Source organism: Saccostrea cucullata, unplaced genomic scaffold (genome assembly GCF_032062105.1).
Source record: "Saccostrea cucullata isolate Sc308-1 unplaced genomic scaffold, CSIRO_AGI_Scuc_v1 ctg305, whole genome shotgun sequence".
Taxonomy (NCBI): domain Eukaryota; kingdom Metazoa; phylum Mollusca; class Bivalvia; order Ostreida; family Ostreidae; genus Saccostrea; species Saccostrea cuccullata.
In genome coordinates, this window is record NW_026938238.1 from 635,674 (window position 1) to 649,218 (window position 13,545).

The following is a 13,545-nucleotide window of genomic DNA, read 5'->3' on the forward strand; positions in this document are numbered from 1 at the left end:
ATATTCCAAGAATTGACCAAATGCATAGATGGACTTACCAATCTGAGATTGACCTTTAAAAAAAGGTCAAGTTAAATTAAAAAAAAAAATAACCTGAACTTCATTTACTTTTATCGTTTGTTTTCTGTTGCACCATTCAGAGCAGAGGAAATTCACTTACCAAAAAAAGTTATTTAAGGTTATAGAAAAAAATTATGAGAACATGAGAAAAATTGTCATTATTCTTACCAGCATTTGAAAAAGGCATAAAAACAATGACAAAATTTTTTTTTCTTTACAAAGTATTGATTTCAATTGATTTGATTGTCATTTTCATATTACATGTAGACCTATATGGAAGCAAGTGTTCCTAAATATCAAATGAGTTGACCAAAAAATATATTTTAATTCAAGTTGACTCATTTCTATCTTTTTAAAACTTTGTAGAATTCATGCAAGAAAGCATGAATTGTGTATCATACATAGAACATAAACCAGTAATACTACCGTATAAACATAAAATGTGGCGGAATTGCACATCCATCAATTCTGCAGCTGGGTCAAACTGTCAACCTACATGATGCAGCATGCATATAGATGCCAACATCTACCACAATAACCCATGCATTTTGTGAAATGACAGACTAGACATATTAGTTTGAAATTTTCCCCTTTTCTATGGTATTACTGTAGATTATTAAATTTTAACAAAATCATTGTTTTCAATTTATACAAACACAAAACGAGTTGAACAATCATTTTACACCAAGACCTTTCTTCATAAAAATAAAATAATTCATCAATTATTACTAAGCATTTTTCTCAAAATTATAAACACCATATAATGATTACGAAAGAAATAATTTTCTCATTACATGTAAAATGGGAATTTTGTGAAAACAATAACTTTCCGCTCAGGTGAGTTTAAAAATTCCGATGATAAGAAAAATCTAATAAAAATTCATAGATTTACACAGAATGATAGTTGATGATTGCTGCATATATAAGGCATAGGAATAAATGATTGCTAGAAAATGATATATATGTCAGTGCTTTAACATACGACGCACGAGTGTGTCCCCAAACACACTGACAAGACCTGCAAGTCAGAGATGGATATCAGTTTGTATTACCGATTAATATACCGTTTTCTTAAGTCTGTATAATTCCACATACCGGTATAACGTATTGACAAAACATGCAGATCAGATGAAAAAAATATTTCTAGAAAATTATAAAAAAGCAATTCTAATGGCTTAAACAATTCTAATTAAAACTGTGAGTTCTACTTCTAAAATAAATAAATATAACACTCCAAGCAGGTATCAGCTAAAATAAGTTAGTTGAAATAAAAACATCGGAGTTTAAATCTCATGCGATGTCAGGTCAGACAGTTTTTCTGACATATCATGACAAAGATCTGGTATCAGACAATCGGACATTACAACTCCGATAAGAGGACACCATTCTTCATTCTGCAATGTGTGCCACAGCTAACTTGAGACATACACATAATTTTAAGTACACTAGAGGATGTAGTCTTCTCAAGTCATTCTTAATGAAATCAAATTGAGACTCCTACAATTTATTCAGTAACAATTCCAATTATCAATGTCATTGTCATTATTATCTAAATCTATGTGCATACAGGATTTTGAAAACAAAACAGACATTTAGGCTGAATAGTTGGCTCCCTGAAAGCTAGTTCACAAAAGGAGCTATCCATTTTCATTTAGAGAATTGTTGTAGGTTAAATGGACAATCTTACAACACATGCAAAAGTGAAATAAATTTTATTTAATATTTCCCCCCCTTGTTCTTTTTCATAGATTTTTCAATGAAACTACAGTTCTAAATCCAAAAAAGGTCATATTACCGATAAATCTCTTTGCTTGGATTAGACAGTCTGAATGTTGACAAGACATACATCCTTAGTGCTATTCTATTGAAAGCTAATAAATTTGTTAATATATACATGTATCTTTTTAAACCATGAGTAAATCCGTATTTTATGTAAGTCAGCATTTTGTGCTCAAGTTAGATTGGCTCCAAACACATATACTTGCCCTCCCCTTGGAGAGTGTTGTACCCCAGGTGAGATTTCTCAATAGGACCATACAGGCCCATAACAAAACTGTTCCTGTGCCTAGCAGGATCTAGGTAAACTACAACAAACTCAAACCATCACTGATTGGTCAAATCAAACAGGAACTGATAGGTCAAATCAAACAGGCACTGATTGGTCAAATCAAACAGGCACTGACTGGTCAAATCAAACAGGAACTGATAGGTCAAATTTAACAGTCACTGATTGGCCAAATCAAATAGGCACTAGTTGGTCATATTAAAACTGGAAATATCTAATAAATCTAAAAGTTCTACGGTAAACCTAAACTTATCAAATGCTGGACTAAAAGATCTAAAAATCATGCTTCTGATTCACTGGAATCATAGTGTTTTAAAGTGTTCCAAAATAATTGTGTATTTCAATTGGAATGACCACATCAATAGTTAACAAGAAAATCACTTGTTGTTAATTCCTGGAGCATAAAATAATTAACTTTCAAAAATATTTTTCTGTGTATGGAGTATAAATAATGTTTATTTAAAAGAAATTTTAACACATGTATTTTTCTACATTAATTAATACAACATACATATACATGTATACTACCCTGAAATCACAAAATAAGGTTGTTATGCAGGGGAAATAACTAAGGGGCACCTGGCAACTTACTGGCAGATCTCTTAGAGTTGGTAGACATCCCAGAATTCAGTGTCAGATTGATCCACTTCCCCTGTAAGAGGTCTGAGGGGATTCCCCCAGACTGGGATAGCCCCAGGGAGTCCTGTCTCTGTGTCTCATCTGGAACAGCTGTAATATACAAATGTCAAGTATAAATTAAAATACTATAAAATCACACATTTTCGTGAGGTCGAATTTTCAAGTTTTGAGAAAGAAATATTGATTTGTGGGGATTTGATTTCATGGTTTGAGAAGTGTTGAGTAGTAATGCATTTGAAATTTTACATCTCGTGGTGGTCATGTATTTGATGGTCTCTCTATACCTCGAAAACAACGAAAATTAACCCCCTAGAAAACATGATGAATGTAAATAGAGACATTTTAAGTCTCTAAGACTAAAAATCTGAAATGATCATTGAAATAAAATCTTGTACAATATTGTTCAAAATAAACCCCACCTCTGTTACTTTTGTTTCTATTGTAAATTTCACAGCTAAGGAACGTTATAGATGAATGTTTGTCTACATTTAACATGTACATGTACCTATTATCCCTATATGATCATATTTTATCTAAAGAGTTGCACATGCAAATGCATATGAAACTCGCCTTGGTATAAAGTTTTATCCCTGGTAGTTAAGGTCCCTGTATCTTTGTCTACAAGAATATGTACTTACCTCCAAATGGCACTGCTTTGCTTACAGTGATGTACTTTTTGTCAGTAAATAACAGCCTCCAGAATTTGATCATATTGTTGATGTCCTCCCTCAGTTCTGACCCACGCTGGGAGGGGTACATCAAGGGGCCACTGGTAAAATAAAATAATTCACTATGATAAATCTGGGAGGGGCACATCAAGGGACCTCTGGTAATATAAATCACTATGATAAATCTGGGAGGGGTACATAAAGGGGCCTCTGGAAAAATAAAGCACTATGATAAATCTGGGAGGGGTACATAAAGGGGCCTCTGGTAAAATAAAGTACTATGATAAATCAGATAAGGGTACATTAAGGGCATTTGGTAAAATAAATGTGATAGACCTGGGTGGGATACACCTAGGGGACCTTGGTTAAATAAACAAGTGAAATTTGAAAAAAAAATTCAGCAATCAAATTTCAAATCTGAGACTGCTGCTCTTTATAAAGCAAAAACAACTTGTTTAAATACATGTATTTGAAATCTGTAGGCCTCAATGTGTCTCTGACTTGTAACTTACGCAAAGTAGTCGAGTGCTGCAGCGTATATCCTTTCTCTGAGGACACTCTTACTGGTGTTGTTAGGGAGGTAGGATCCCTGTAACAGCTGTAGACCCATACTCAGGAGTCTGTGGGGAAACAAACAAAAAGAAAAACATAAAATTATATATCATATAACTGAACTTTGGTATATCTAACACTAATACATGTACCAGGGAGCATCTCAAATACCAGGATGATCCATATGTCAAAGTCAATTGAAAGTCCCACTAGTCTTATTTTTAAAGTATTTAACCCTTGATATATCTTGGAGATGGCAGAGTTTGGTTAATACAGCCAATGAGTGTTGGGACACTTTTCAAAATAACACCTGTTTAACTTACCTGAGCCTGGACCAGATGACCTCTGGGTGCTGTGACATGGGGGGGGGGGGGTTTCCTCCCCACACTGATGGACAGGGACTAACACCTGTTTAACTTACCTGAGTCTGGGCCCAATGATCTCAGGGTGGTAAGACATGGATGGGGTCTCCTCCCCACACTGATGGACAGGGACTAACACCTGTTTAACTTACCTGAGCTTGGGTCCTATGACCTCTGGGTGGTGGAACATGGGTGGGGGTCTCCTCCCCACACTGATGGACAGGGACTTACACCTGTTTAACTTACCTGAGTCTGGGCCCTATGACCTCTGGGTGGCGTGACATGGGCGGGGGTCTCCTCCCCACACTGATGGACAGGGACTTACTGAGGAGACCGGAGAGGATGCTGACCTGATCCTCACTGCTGTAGCGGGCCACCTCCACCCGCTCTGCCAAAAACTACAATAAAAAGTGTGTCAAAGATGAAAGACTGTGTATTGTTATCTTATAAATTTTGTTTTACAGAATTATCACTGCACAAACCTGTCATTCAAACTGTTGTACAATTTTTTCTAAGAATTTTAGTATACCTTCTAATTAAGATTTTACACCACAGACAATGCTGACATATACAGGTAAACTTCGGTATCTCGACATCGGATATGTCGACAACCTGGGATATGTGCCACGGTCCGCGGTCCCGGCATTATTTACTATATAAATGATTTGCAAAAACTCTGATATATCGACCTCGGTAATGTCGACTACCCCGCTTATCTCGACGTATTTCACAGTCCCAAGAGCAAAATTTACCTGGTATATGTCGACATCGGTGCAACTCTACTTAACCTAATTGTTTGTCAGCTGGTCGCTCGTCACACGGAGACTCCGTGTAACTCGATGTATCAGAAATTCACACCTTTCACACCCATGTTTTGACTACATATTGCTCTGAACAAAATTTGTTGGTAGAGGAATCCCAAGCCCCTTCGGCATCTCTAATACGTTAATTGTTTAATGTTCAGCTTGGGTAATTATCATTGGTTAATCTTCTCAATTCTGCGTAAATGTACAACCGTTTATTTGTGTCGAAATCTAACAAAACTTAAACATTTTGTAAAAAAAAATAATAACTGAATAACAATGAACAATATACACAATGAATTCAGTTTAACTTAAAAATTTTGGTAAAAATGCATTCAACATGAATCAATCAAACTTACGACATGCACGACCATTGCATCAGCCGTAATATGGATGCATATGTAACATCATTAAGTTTGTTAAATGCCCAATTCCAATTAAATTTTGGTTTGAAAATGAAATGAAAATTAATGATGAATAATTCTGAAATAAAAAAGAAGTGAAATGAAATAATTTAAAAAATATACGCATTAATTTTTTCTGTATCTCGGAAGTCGACTTTGTACCGTTCTGGTTTGGAGTTTATAAAGCGCATTTCGTATCCTGTTCTGACAGAGATAATGGCACGCGGATTGAATGCTGGATGGAAAACGGTTTTTAGTGAAATGAGATTTCGATAAAAAAGAAAGCATTTCATAAATAACATTTGTGAATAACTTCTTAGATTTTCTAATAAATACAGAGGGATAGCTGAAACAAACGAGCTACAGTCTAATTGAAGACATGTAGGTACCTGTAGTTACACGTCTGTTCGGTTTTACTATGCAGTAAAATTAAGGACGTCGAGTCTCAACTCTGATATCTGGACACCTCGGATATCTCGACATTTTCCGACTGTCCCTTCGATGTCGAGATAACGAAGTTTACCTGTATCATGGCTATTTACCTTGGTCCAAATGTGATGAGGTTTGCCAAAAGGAGGATCAGGACCTAGAACATCATTTTCTGCTTTGGCGAGGGGATCTGGTCTTCTCTTGTCCTCCTCAAATATCCCCATCTTACTGTCTACAGTACACTGCCAGGCGGCTGCCATCTCACACAGAAACTGTATCAGTAAATGTCCACTTAGAGTGTTTAACATATATGTACAAGAGGATACTAACACCATCTTCACTAGCCAAGTGTCTGATCTGTAATCAAAATCTTGGCTAGCAAAGATGTACAAACACATGTACACTTATCCTCTATAAATGAAACATTCATCTTACTGCAGATTTGAACATTCTTCACTCTAATTTTGTCTGTCTTGAATATATATTGATTTACCTCAATACTTGAACCAGGTCGCGCTGCAAGAAGCCATTCCCAGCATGCAACACCTGCCTCCATTGTTTTAATGGAAAAGTTGCGAACCGGTGCCCAGCAAAGAGCATGTAACAACTGCTTGTTTATTTCTATGTAAGAGATAATCATAAATATCTTCTAAACTTGATTTGTCCATAAAATTCCTGCCTACAAGTCTCGTATACTGTATACTTTATTGGTGATCAAAGTTGAAAATGTTTCCCTCAATGATGTCGCTCATAATTAACTACTTTCATCCTAATTACCTGGTAATTACTATATGTTTTGTAAAACAGGCTCACCTGGTATGCTGACAAGGAAGGCACAGATTCTAAACATGGCTGGTATGATCTTCTCATCCTCTGAAAATACACACTTATTACGATTGATGTAAAAGAGTAATGATTCAAGAGATGTCATGTAATATTTGCATATAGATGCATTTTTCAGGGGGGTAATAATAGTTCTAACTGAAAATTATAAAATACATATATAGAAAAATATTCAACATTTTTTTTAAAAGACCATTTTAAAGTACAATTGCAACTTTTTAATACCTAGAAATCCAGTAAATTTAGTGATATTAAACATTACCTTTACTCTTCAGTGACGACTCCAGTTTTTCATACAGTAAGCTAGAGAGCTCCTGATCAGAACAAAGAGACTTCATCCCAGACACCTACAAGTCAGGTTATTAGGAATATCAACAAATAGTGGACTATTCGACTGTCAGTCGAAAGGACTGATGCTCGAATAATGAAACAACATTCAAATATTAAATAAATGCAAGAAAAGGGGTGACAATGAAATTTTCATCTCAAAATTGAAATTCAAACTATACAGCTGTATAGTGTACATCCTCAGAAGAATAAGAGCTCAAACACAGTCACCGTATATAAATCAAATTAATAATTTTCAACATTGTACATATGGAAAATACAGTAATTAAAAACCGCAATAATTATTGCTCAATCACGGCCTTTTTTGTTATTGTACGTAGTAAATTATGCAACACTTACTGGACTATGAAAATTATTTAATTGGCTTGTTTCAATTACATGTACATTTCTAAACTCTAAGAATTTCAAACGCTTAGGAACAAACAATATATGCATGGCCGTAAAGTTTTAAAGTTCGATAATTATTAAAACAATAATCTTACATAAAAGAGATTTTGATATAATTGTAGCTTGGGCAATCATTAGTTGAACTAACAGTATTTAACATTTCATTGGAGGTGTGGATAGTGTGTGTTTACTTTGCAATTCCCCATTTCCAATTATTTAAATTTTCCAATTTATTTTAATTTGCTTTCAAAAACATTGTGCTAAAAAAAAATAAATGCTCCAAATAGTTGACTATCGTTCGAATAATGCAATCGAATGTTCGACTAAGGAAAATTAATATTTTGACATCCCTACAGGTTATAAATGTTAAATTACATCAAAGTGTCCCCTGTTATAACTTCTATACCTACAGGTATCTGGCAGTGCTTTACATTTTCATTTACAGAAATAAAATGAAATTTAATTTACATCACCGTTTCAAAATGTACTATAGACAATTTTGATAACATACTGAGGATAAGACAGCCTTCATAGCATGATTTACCTCCCCTGTGTATCTGCTTCTCAGGCTGAAGTTGACCATGAAGCTGGAGCTATCAGTTGTCACACACGTAGGTCTTCTGTCTAAAGTCGCCATCTAAAAGTACACATGTAGGTACATGTACATGTGTAAGGTAGAATATTGTAAACTTGTTAATCTTTTTATTCATATGTATATGTATGTGAGACCCTTTCCTTGCAAAAATTGCTTTCTCAGATAAGCAACTTTGCACTGGCCCCTATTAGCCACAAATACCATTTTTTTAATCTTCAAAGGTTCTGCAAACCAGGAGAAGAAGAAGTTTCCATGGAAATGACAGATTTAAGTACTGATGTATTTACCCCGAGTGGTTTAGATGTGGTGTTGTATCCTGCGAAGCTAAGAACACTCTGAGTGGCCAGGGCCAAGCCGCTGTGCTGGAACAGTCCCTGGGTGGTGTTGTCCATCTTCAGGAGGTACTCGATCAGGTGTGACCGGGTCGTGTTGGGGGCCCACTTCATGGCCTCCTGTAGGATCTGCTGGCTCCGGGCTGCAAAGTCCTTCACCGTGTTCTGTTTAATGATAACAGTGTATATAAGCTAGGTCTGACAATAATTCAGAACAACTGTACAACAGAATATTTACAGTAAATAATACTGAAGAGCATAAAAATCCTTGACCGAATAAAGCACTACTGGTATATATTTCAGTACATGTGTATTATCTTTAACATGTATCTCTTTTAGAGAAATATTTTTTTACCATAAAGAGCAGACAAGTTGAAAACCTCTGAAATCAATTCTAATACAATGCAAGGTAAACATCCATATACAATGTACATGTACACAATACATGGTAAACATATAATGTACTTGTAGCTGATATTTTATTAAGAACCCCACTAACCTCCCTGTCCGCCATGTTGTCCTGTACCCTCAGGGTGAAGGGTGTGTCTGGTACTGCAAACTCTGGAGCCTCCTGGTTAGGGTCCTGGACAAGAAATAACATCAGTAAATGTATAGGTCAGTAGCCAATCTATTGTTGATCTTGTAAAAAATCAGAGAAATAAAACTTACTATCTGTAGAGAACTGGAAAGCAGTTGTATCAAATCCAGCATAGTTTTCAGCATTGCACCACTCCACAAAATGTGTGGGAATCTGAATAATTCAGGAGAAAATCATTATTGAAGTTTACCCCAATCAAATAGGTAATGACACCATTTTCAAACAGAGGAGAATATTCTGGAAACTTTAAACCTGAGATGTAATATAAGGCGGCTATTACAACTGACCTTTCTACCATGTTGGTGAGGTATCGGTCAGCCACTCGTCTGATCCGTTTATGGATGTGGTTAAAACACACCAGGAGAAACTGGGCATGGCTCTCTAACTCTGCATCACGAGCTTCAGTCCTTGGCTGAATACAGAAAATTACAGAAGTTTTAAATGAGTAAATGTTATACCTGTAATTAATACAGTCTCAACAAATATTAATTGAATAAAAGATACAGTCATGTAATGAAAAATGTCTCACAAACATTTACAAGAATAATCTAGATATAAATATTTTTTAAAGTGCTTCAACATTATTCCTGGCTGTCCAATATGTTACAAACTGTTTTTAGCAGTTAATGTATATCTAAACATACCAAACAATTTTTAATTATCTCATTAAATGGAACAATACATTCATGTGCAGCATATGTGCCTGTCAATGAAATCATAGGCATTTACAAACACACATAAAAAAATAAAATATATAACATATATTACTTTTTGGTCTGTGACATCCAGATATTTTTCAAAAGCCTTGTCTGCTACAGCACTCACACACTGCCACATTCCTGTGTAAATATAAAGTTACAACTGTATCTAACAGGAATACCGAGCTAATACACATCATGCCTGGGGGCCATAAAACTTAGACGAGCTCCCTTTTGATCTCAGTCTTACTTTTCCACTATATATTCCTTTGGAAAAAGTGAGACTGAGATCAAAAGTGAGCTCATCTAAGTTTTATGGCCCCCAGGCCTGGCATCTTATTGGCAATTACATGTGAGTGCAGATACTTGCGTCTCATTTAAATAAAATTTATTTCTATTTAGGCCTAAAAAAAATAATAGCTTGGTTCTCAGGCCTGCCCGCAATTCATTCAACAATGTGCATTACCCATTTTTTTCCTCAAATGAATAAAATAAAATTTCTCTGATGCGCTCGTACGTTGCCAAAAAAAAAAAATCCGGAATTTCTGACTGCATTTTGACTGCACTGTAGAAATCAGTAAAATGTTCGACAAACATCAAGATGATCCAGACTTTTGGCCAAGTTAAAATCGCAAATATGGCCGTCAAGTAAACAGAATAAGGCGCCAAGATTAAGTTAAGTTATGATGGCATTGATTTCACTGCAAATTCATGAGGGAATGTACTTCCACGGTACAAAGTGCAGGTTTCTGAAGGTTTTTCCATGCTAGAACTCAATCAAAGACGGCTCCCTCAACCTCAGAACTCACACATCAGCATTGCTCAAGATTCGCAGATTTCATTTAGTGTGGGTAAACCACAGACTGATGAATTTGACAATGTTTAATAAAATCATAAGTGCTATTTATAGTGCTGAAACACTTAGATTAGTTGTATTACGTAAGCAATTGACCAAATGCATCACCAAAAGTGTTGGATTCTGTAAGTTTAAGACGTCTCGTTTTAAGGATGCCATTGTTTCATTACACAAATCATCGGATGCAAGAGAAAAGAGAAAGAAGCAGGAAATAAATTATTTTGATTTCTACATGGGATGTTGAAGCAATGTTGATTAAAAATTTAGTTTTGAAATTATTAAATCTTAAAAAATTAAAAATCCCGCATCTATTTTTCATGCCTCCCTCCCGCATCTATTATTGAGAAAACTGGCCTGAGAACCAAGTTATCAATTTTTTTTTTTTTGCCTTAGTATACCAAATCTTGTTTTGTAACAACTACATAGTACTTCAATTCAGTCAAGAGACATGAAATAAAAAATTCTGTATTAATCTAAGTATCAATTAATTAAGACTGTCCATACATGCCAACTTTTGAAAATTCCCATGGGGGATTTAGCGCGTGATGACAATTTTCAATTGAAAGCTTTAAATTCGCGACATTTTGTCGTGAAATTACATGATTATATGAAATGATCTTTTTTAAATTTATAATATTGATATCACTTATCAATACAAGAGGCCCATGGGCCACATCGCTCACCTGAGCACTGTGGCTAGGAAAAAGCAGAATTGGTTTATACTTGAAAAGCTTAAGGGCCGAGGTTTTCAGCCGTACGGTTTTCCTCAGGTAAGTTTGGTGTGGGGTGGAGCTTAATCGAAGCAGCTGAGAAGCCCTGAGGGATCGACGCTGACTTGTGTATACTACCTATATACAAAGGATGTTACCTGAGTGTATTACCTGTATGCGTTTTCCTGCGACATTGTAAAACGAAGCCATTTTTTTCATGTGTAGCTCAATTGAAATGCATGAAATAAAGCATTTATTGCGGACAGAATCCTTCTAAAATTCTTTCTTTTAAAATTGATATTTTAAATAATTCGACAATTTCAATATACTGCATGTTTGTTACTCAAACGTTATAACGGAAATTCATGTAGCACAAAAATCTGTCGTATATAATCTGGCGACAAAAAGGGAAGTAATTCAAATTACACGTCATGTACGAAATTATAAAATATAGGCATTATTTTTTTTTTTTTTTACATTTATTTAATTATTTGATGGATTAATTATACTTATGCCATATTCTTATGAATTAAACAAGAACGCTTTGCCTGCTTCTTTATCACGTTGGCAATTATGCGGTAGGCATCAAAAGCCTGAATGTCGGTACGATCTTCAGACAAGGTACACAAGATATATACACAACGGCAGCAAACTAAAAGTCAATCAAATCAAAGTATCCAATCCCAGGCTTAATTTCAGATGATTGACAGGGGTTCTAAGACTAGGTAAATTTGAGGGAGGTGCTTATTTCCTCCCCCTTTAAATCCAAAAGTAGTCCCATGACCAATCATGGCTTTGCTATTCTTGAGAAGAAGATTTTTAAAGAATTTTCCTATACATTTCTATGTAAAACTTTGGTCGGCCATTTTGGCGCCGCCCTACCCCTGGGGGTCATGATTTGAACAAACTTGAATCTACAATACCTGAGGATGCTTCCATAATTATATAAATATGATCAATTATGGCTTTGTTATTCTTGAGAAGAAGTTTTTTAAAGAATTTTCCTATATATTTCTATGTAAAACTTTGGTCGGCCATTTTGGCGCCGCCCTACCCCGGGGGGTCATGATTTGAACAAACTTGAATCTACACTACCTGAGGATGCTTCCATATAAATATGATCAATTATGGCTTTGCTATTCTGGAGAAGAAGATTTTTAAAGAATTTTCCTATACATTTCTATGTAAAACTTTGGTCGGCCATTTTGGCGCCGCCCTACCCCTGGGGGTCATGATTTGAACAAACTTGAATCAACTCTACCTGAGGATGCTTCCATATAAATATGATCAATTATGGCTTTGTTATTCTTGAGAAGAAGATTTTTTAAGAATTTTCCTATATACCGGTATTTCTATGTAAAACTTTGGTCGGCCATTTTGGCCCCGCCCTACCCCCGGGGGTCATAATTTGAACAAACTTGAATCTACACTACCTGAGGATGCTTCCATATAAATATGATCAATTATGGCTTTGTTATTCTTGAGAAGAAGATTTTTTAAGAATTTTCCTATTTATTTCTATGTAAAACTTTGGTCGGCCATTTTGGCCCCGCCCTACCCCTGGGGGTTATGATTTGAACAAATTTGAATCTACACTACCTGAGGATGCTTCCATATAAATATGATCAATTATGGCTTTGTTATTTTTAGAAGAAGATTTTTAAAGAATTTTCCTATATATTTTACGTAAAACTTTGGTCGGCCATTGTGGCCCCGCCCTACCCCCGGGGGACATGATTTGAACAAACTTGAATCTACACTACCTGAAGATGTTTCCCCATAAGTTACATCTTTCCTGGCACAGTGGTTCTTGAGAAGAAGATTTTTAAAACATACAACCAAATTTTCACTAATTCTCAATTATCTCCCCTTGAATGAGGGCGTGGCCCTTCATTTGAACAAACTTGAATCCCCTTCACCCAAGGATGCTTTGTGGCAAGTTTGGTTGAAATTGGTCCAGCGGTTCTTGAGAAGAAGTCGAAAATGTGAAAAGTTTACGGACAGACAAACAGACGGACAGACAGACAGACGGACGCCGGACAAAATGTGATCAGAAAAGCTCACTTGAGCCTTCGGCTCAGGTGAGCTAACAACTTAGAAATTAATTCAACCCAAAAAATAAAGTTTTTCTTTCCAAAATTGAAATATTTTTGCTAAAATAGGTGCCTCTCTCACTAAAGAAGGGGTATTTAGTAA

The 13,545-nt window shown here is 35.5% G+C and overlaps 1 protein-coding gene across 7 annotated transcripts in view; it reads right to left on the reverse strand.

The window, feature by feature from the left end:
* LOC134249697 (phosphatidylinositol 4-kinase alpha-like) overlaps positions 1-13,545 on the reverse strand; it is a 41,023-nt gene that overhangs the window by 10,742 nt on the left and 16,736 nt on the right. For 2 of the 7 annotated variants that reach the window (XM_062732042.1, XM_062732035.1), the window contains 15 exons: positions 9,854-9,924; positions 9,373-9,497; positions 9,157-9,238; positions 8,987-9,070; positions 8,443-8,652; positions 8,105-8,197; positions 7,088-7,172; positions 6,796-6,855; positions 6,476-6,603; positions 6,096-6,254; positions 4,593-4,744; positions 3,945-4,052; positions 3,403-3,533; positions 2,717-2,854; positions 2,046-2,144 (listed from right to left, as the gene is read on the reverse strand). In XM_062732042.1, coding sequence (XP_062588026.1) covers positions 2,046-2,144; positions 2,717-2,854; positions 3,403-3,533; positions 3,945-4,052; positions 4,593-4,744; positions 6,096-6,254; positions 6,476-6,603; positions 6,796-6,855; positions 7,088-7,172; positions 8,105-8,197; positions 8,443-8,652; positions 8,987-9,070; positions 9,157-9,238; positions 9,373-9,497; positions 9,854-9,924 — 1,725 coding nt within the window. Of the gene's footprint in view, positions 1-38; positions 54-1,042; positions 1,079-2,045; positions 2,145-2,716; positions 2,855-3,402; positions 3,534-3,944; positions 4,053-4,307; positions 4,328-4,592; positions 4,745-6,095; positions 6,255-6,475; positions 6,604-6,795; positions 6,856-7,087; positions 7,173-8,104; positions 8,198-8,442; positions 8,653-8,986; positions 9,071-9,156; positions 9,239-9,372; positions 9,498-9,853; positions 9,925-13,545 lie in introns of all 7 variants that reach the window. The other 5 variants (XM_062732037.1, XM_062732038.1, XM_062732040.1 and 2 more) reach the window with 5 other exon arrangements.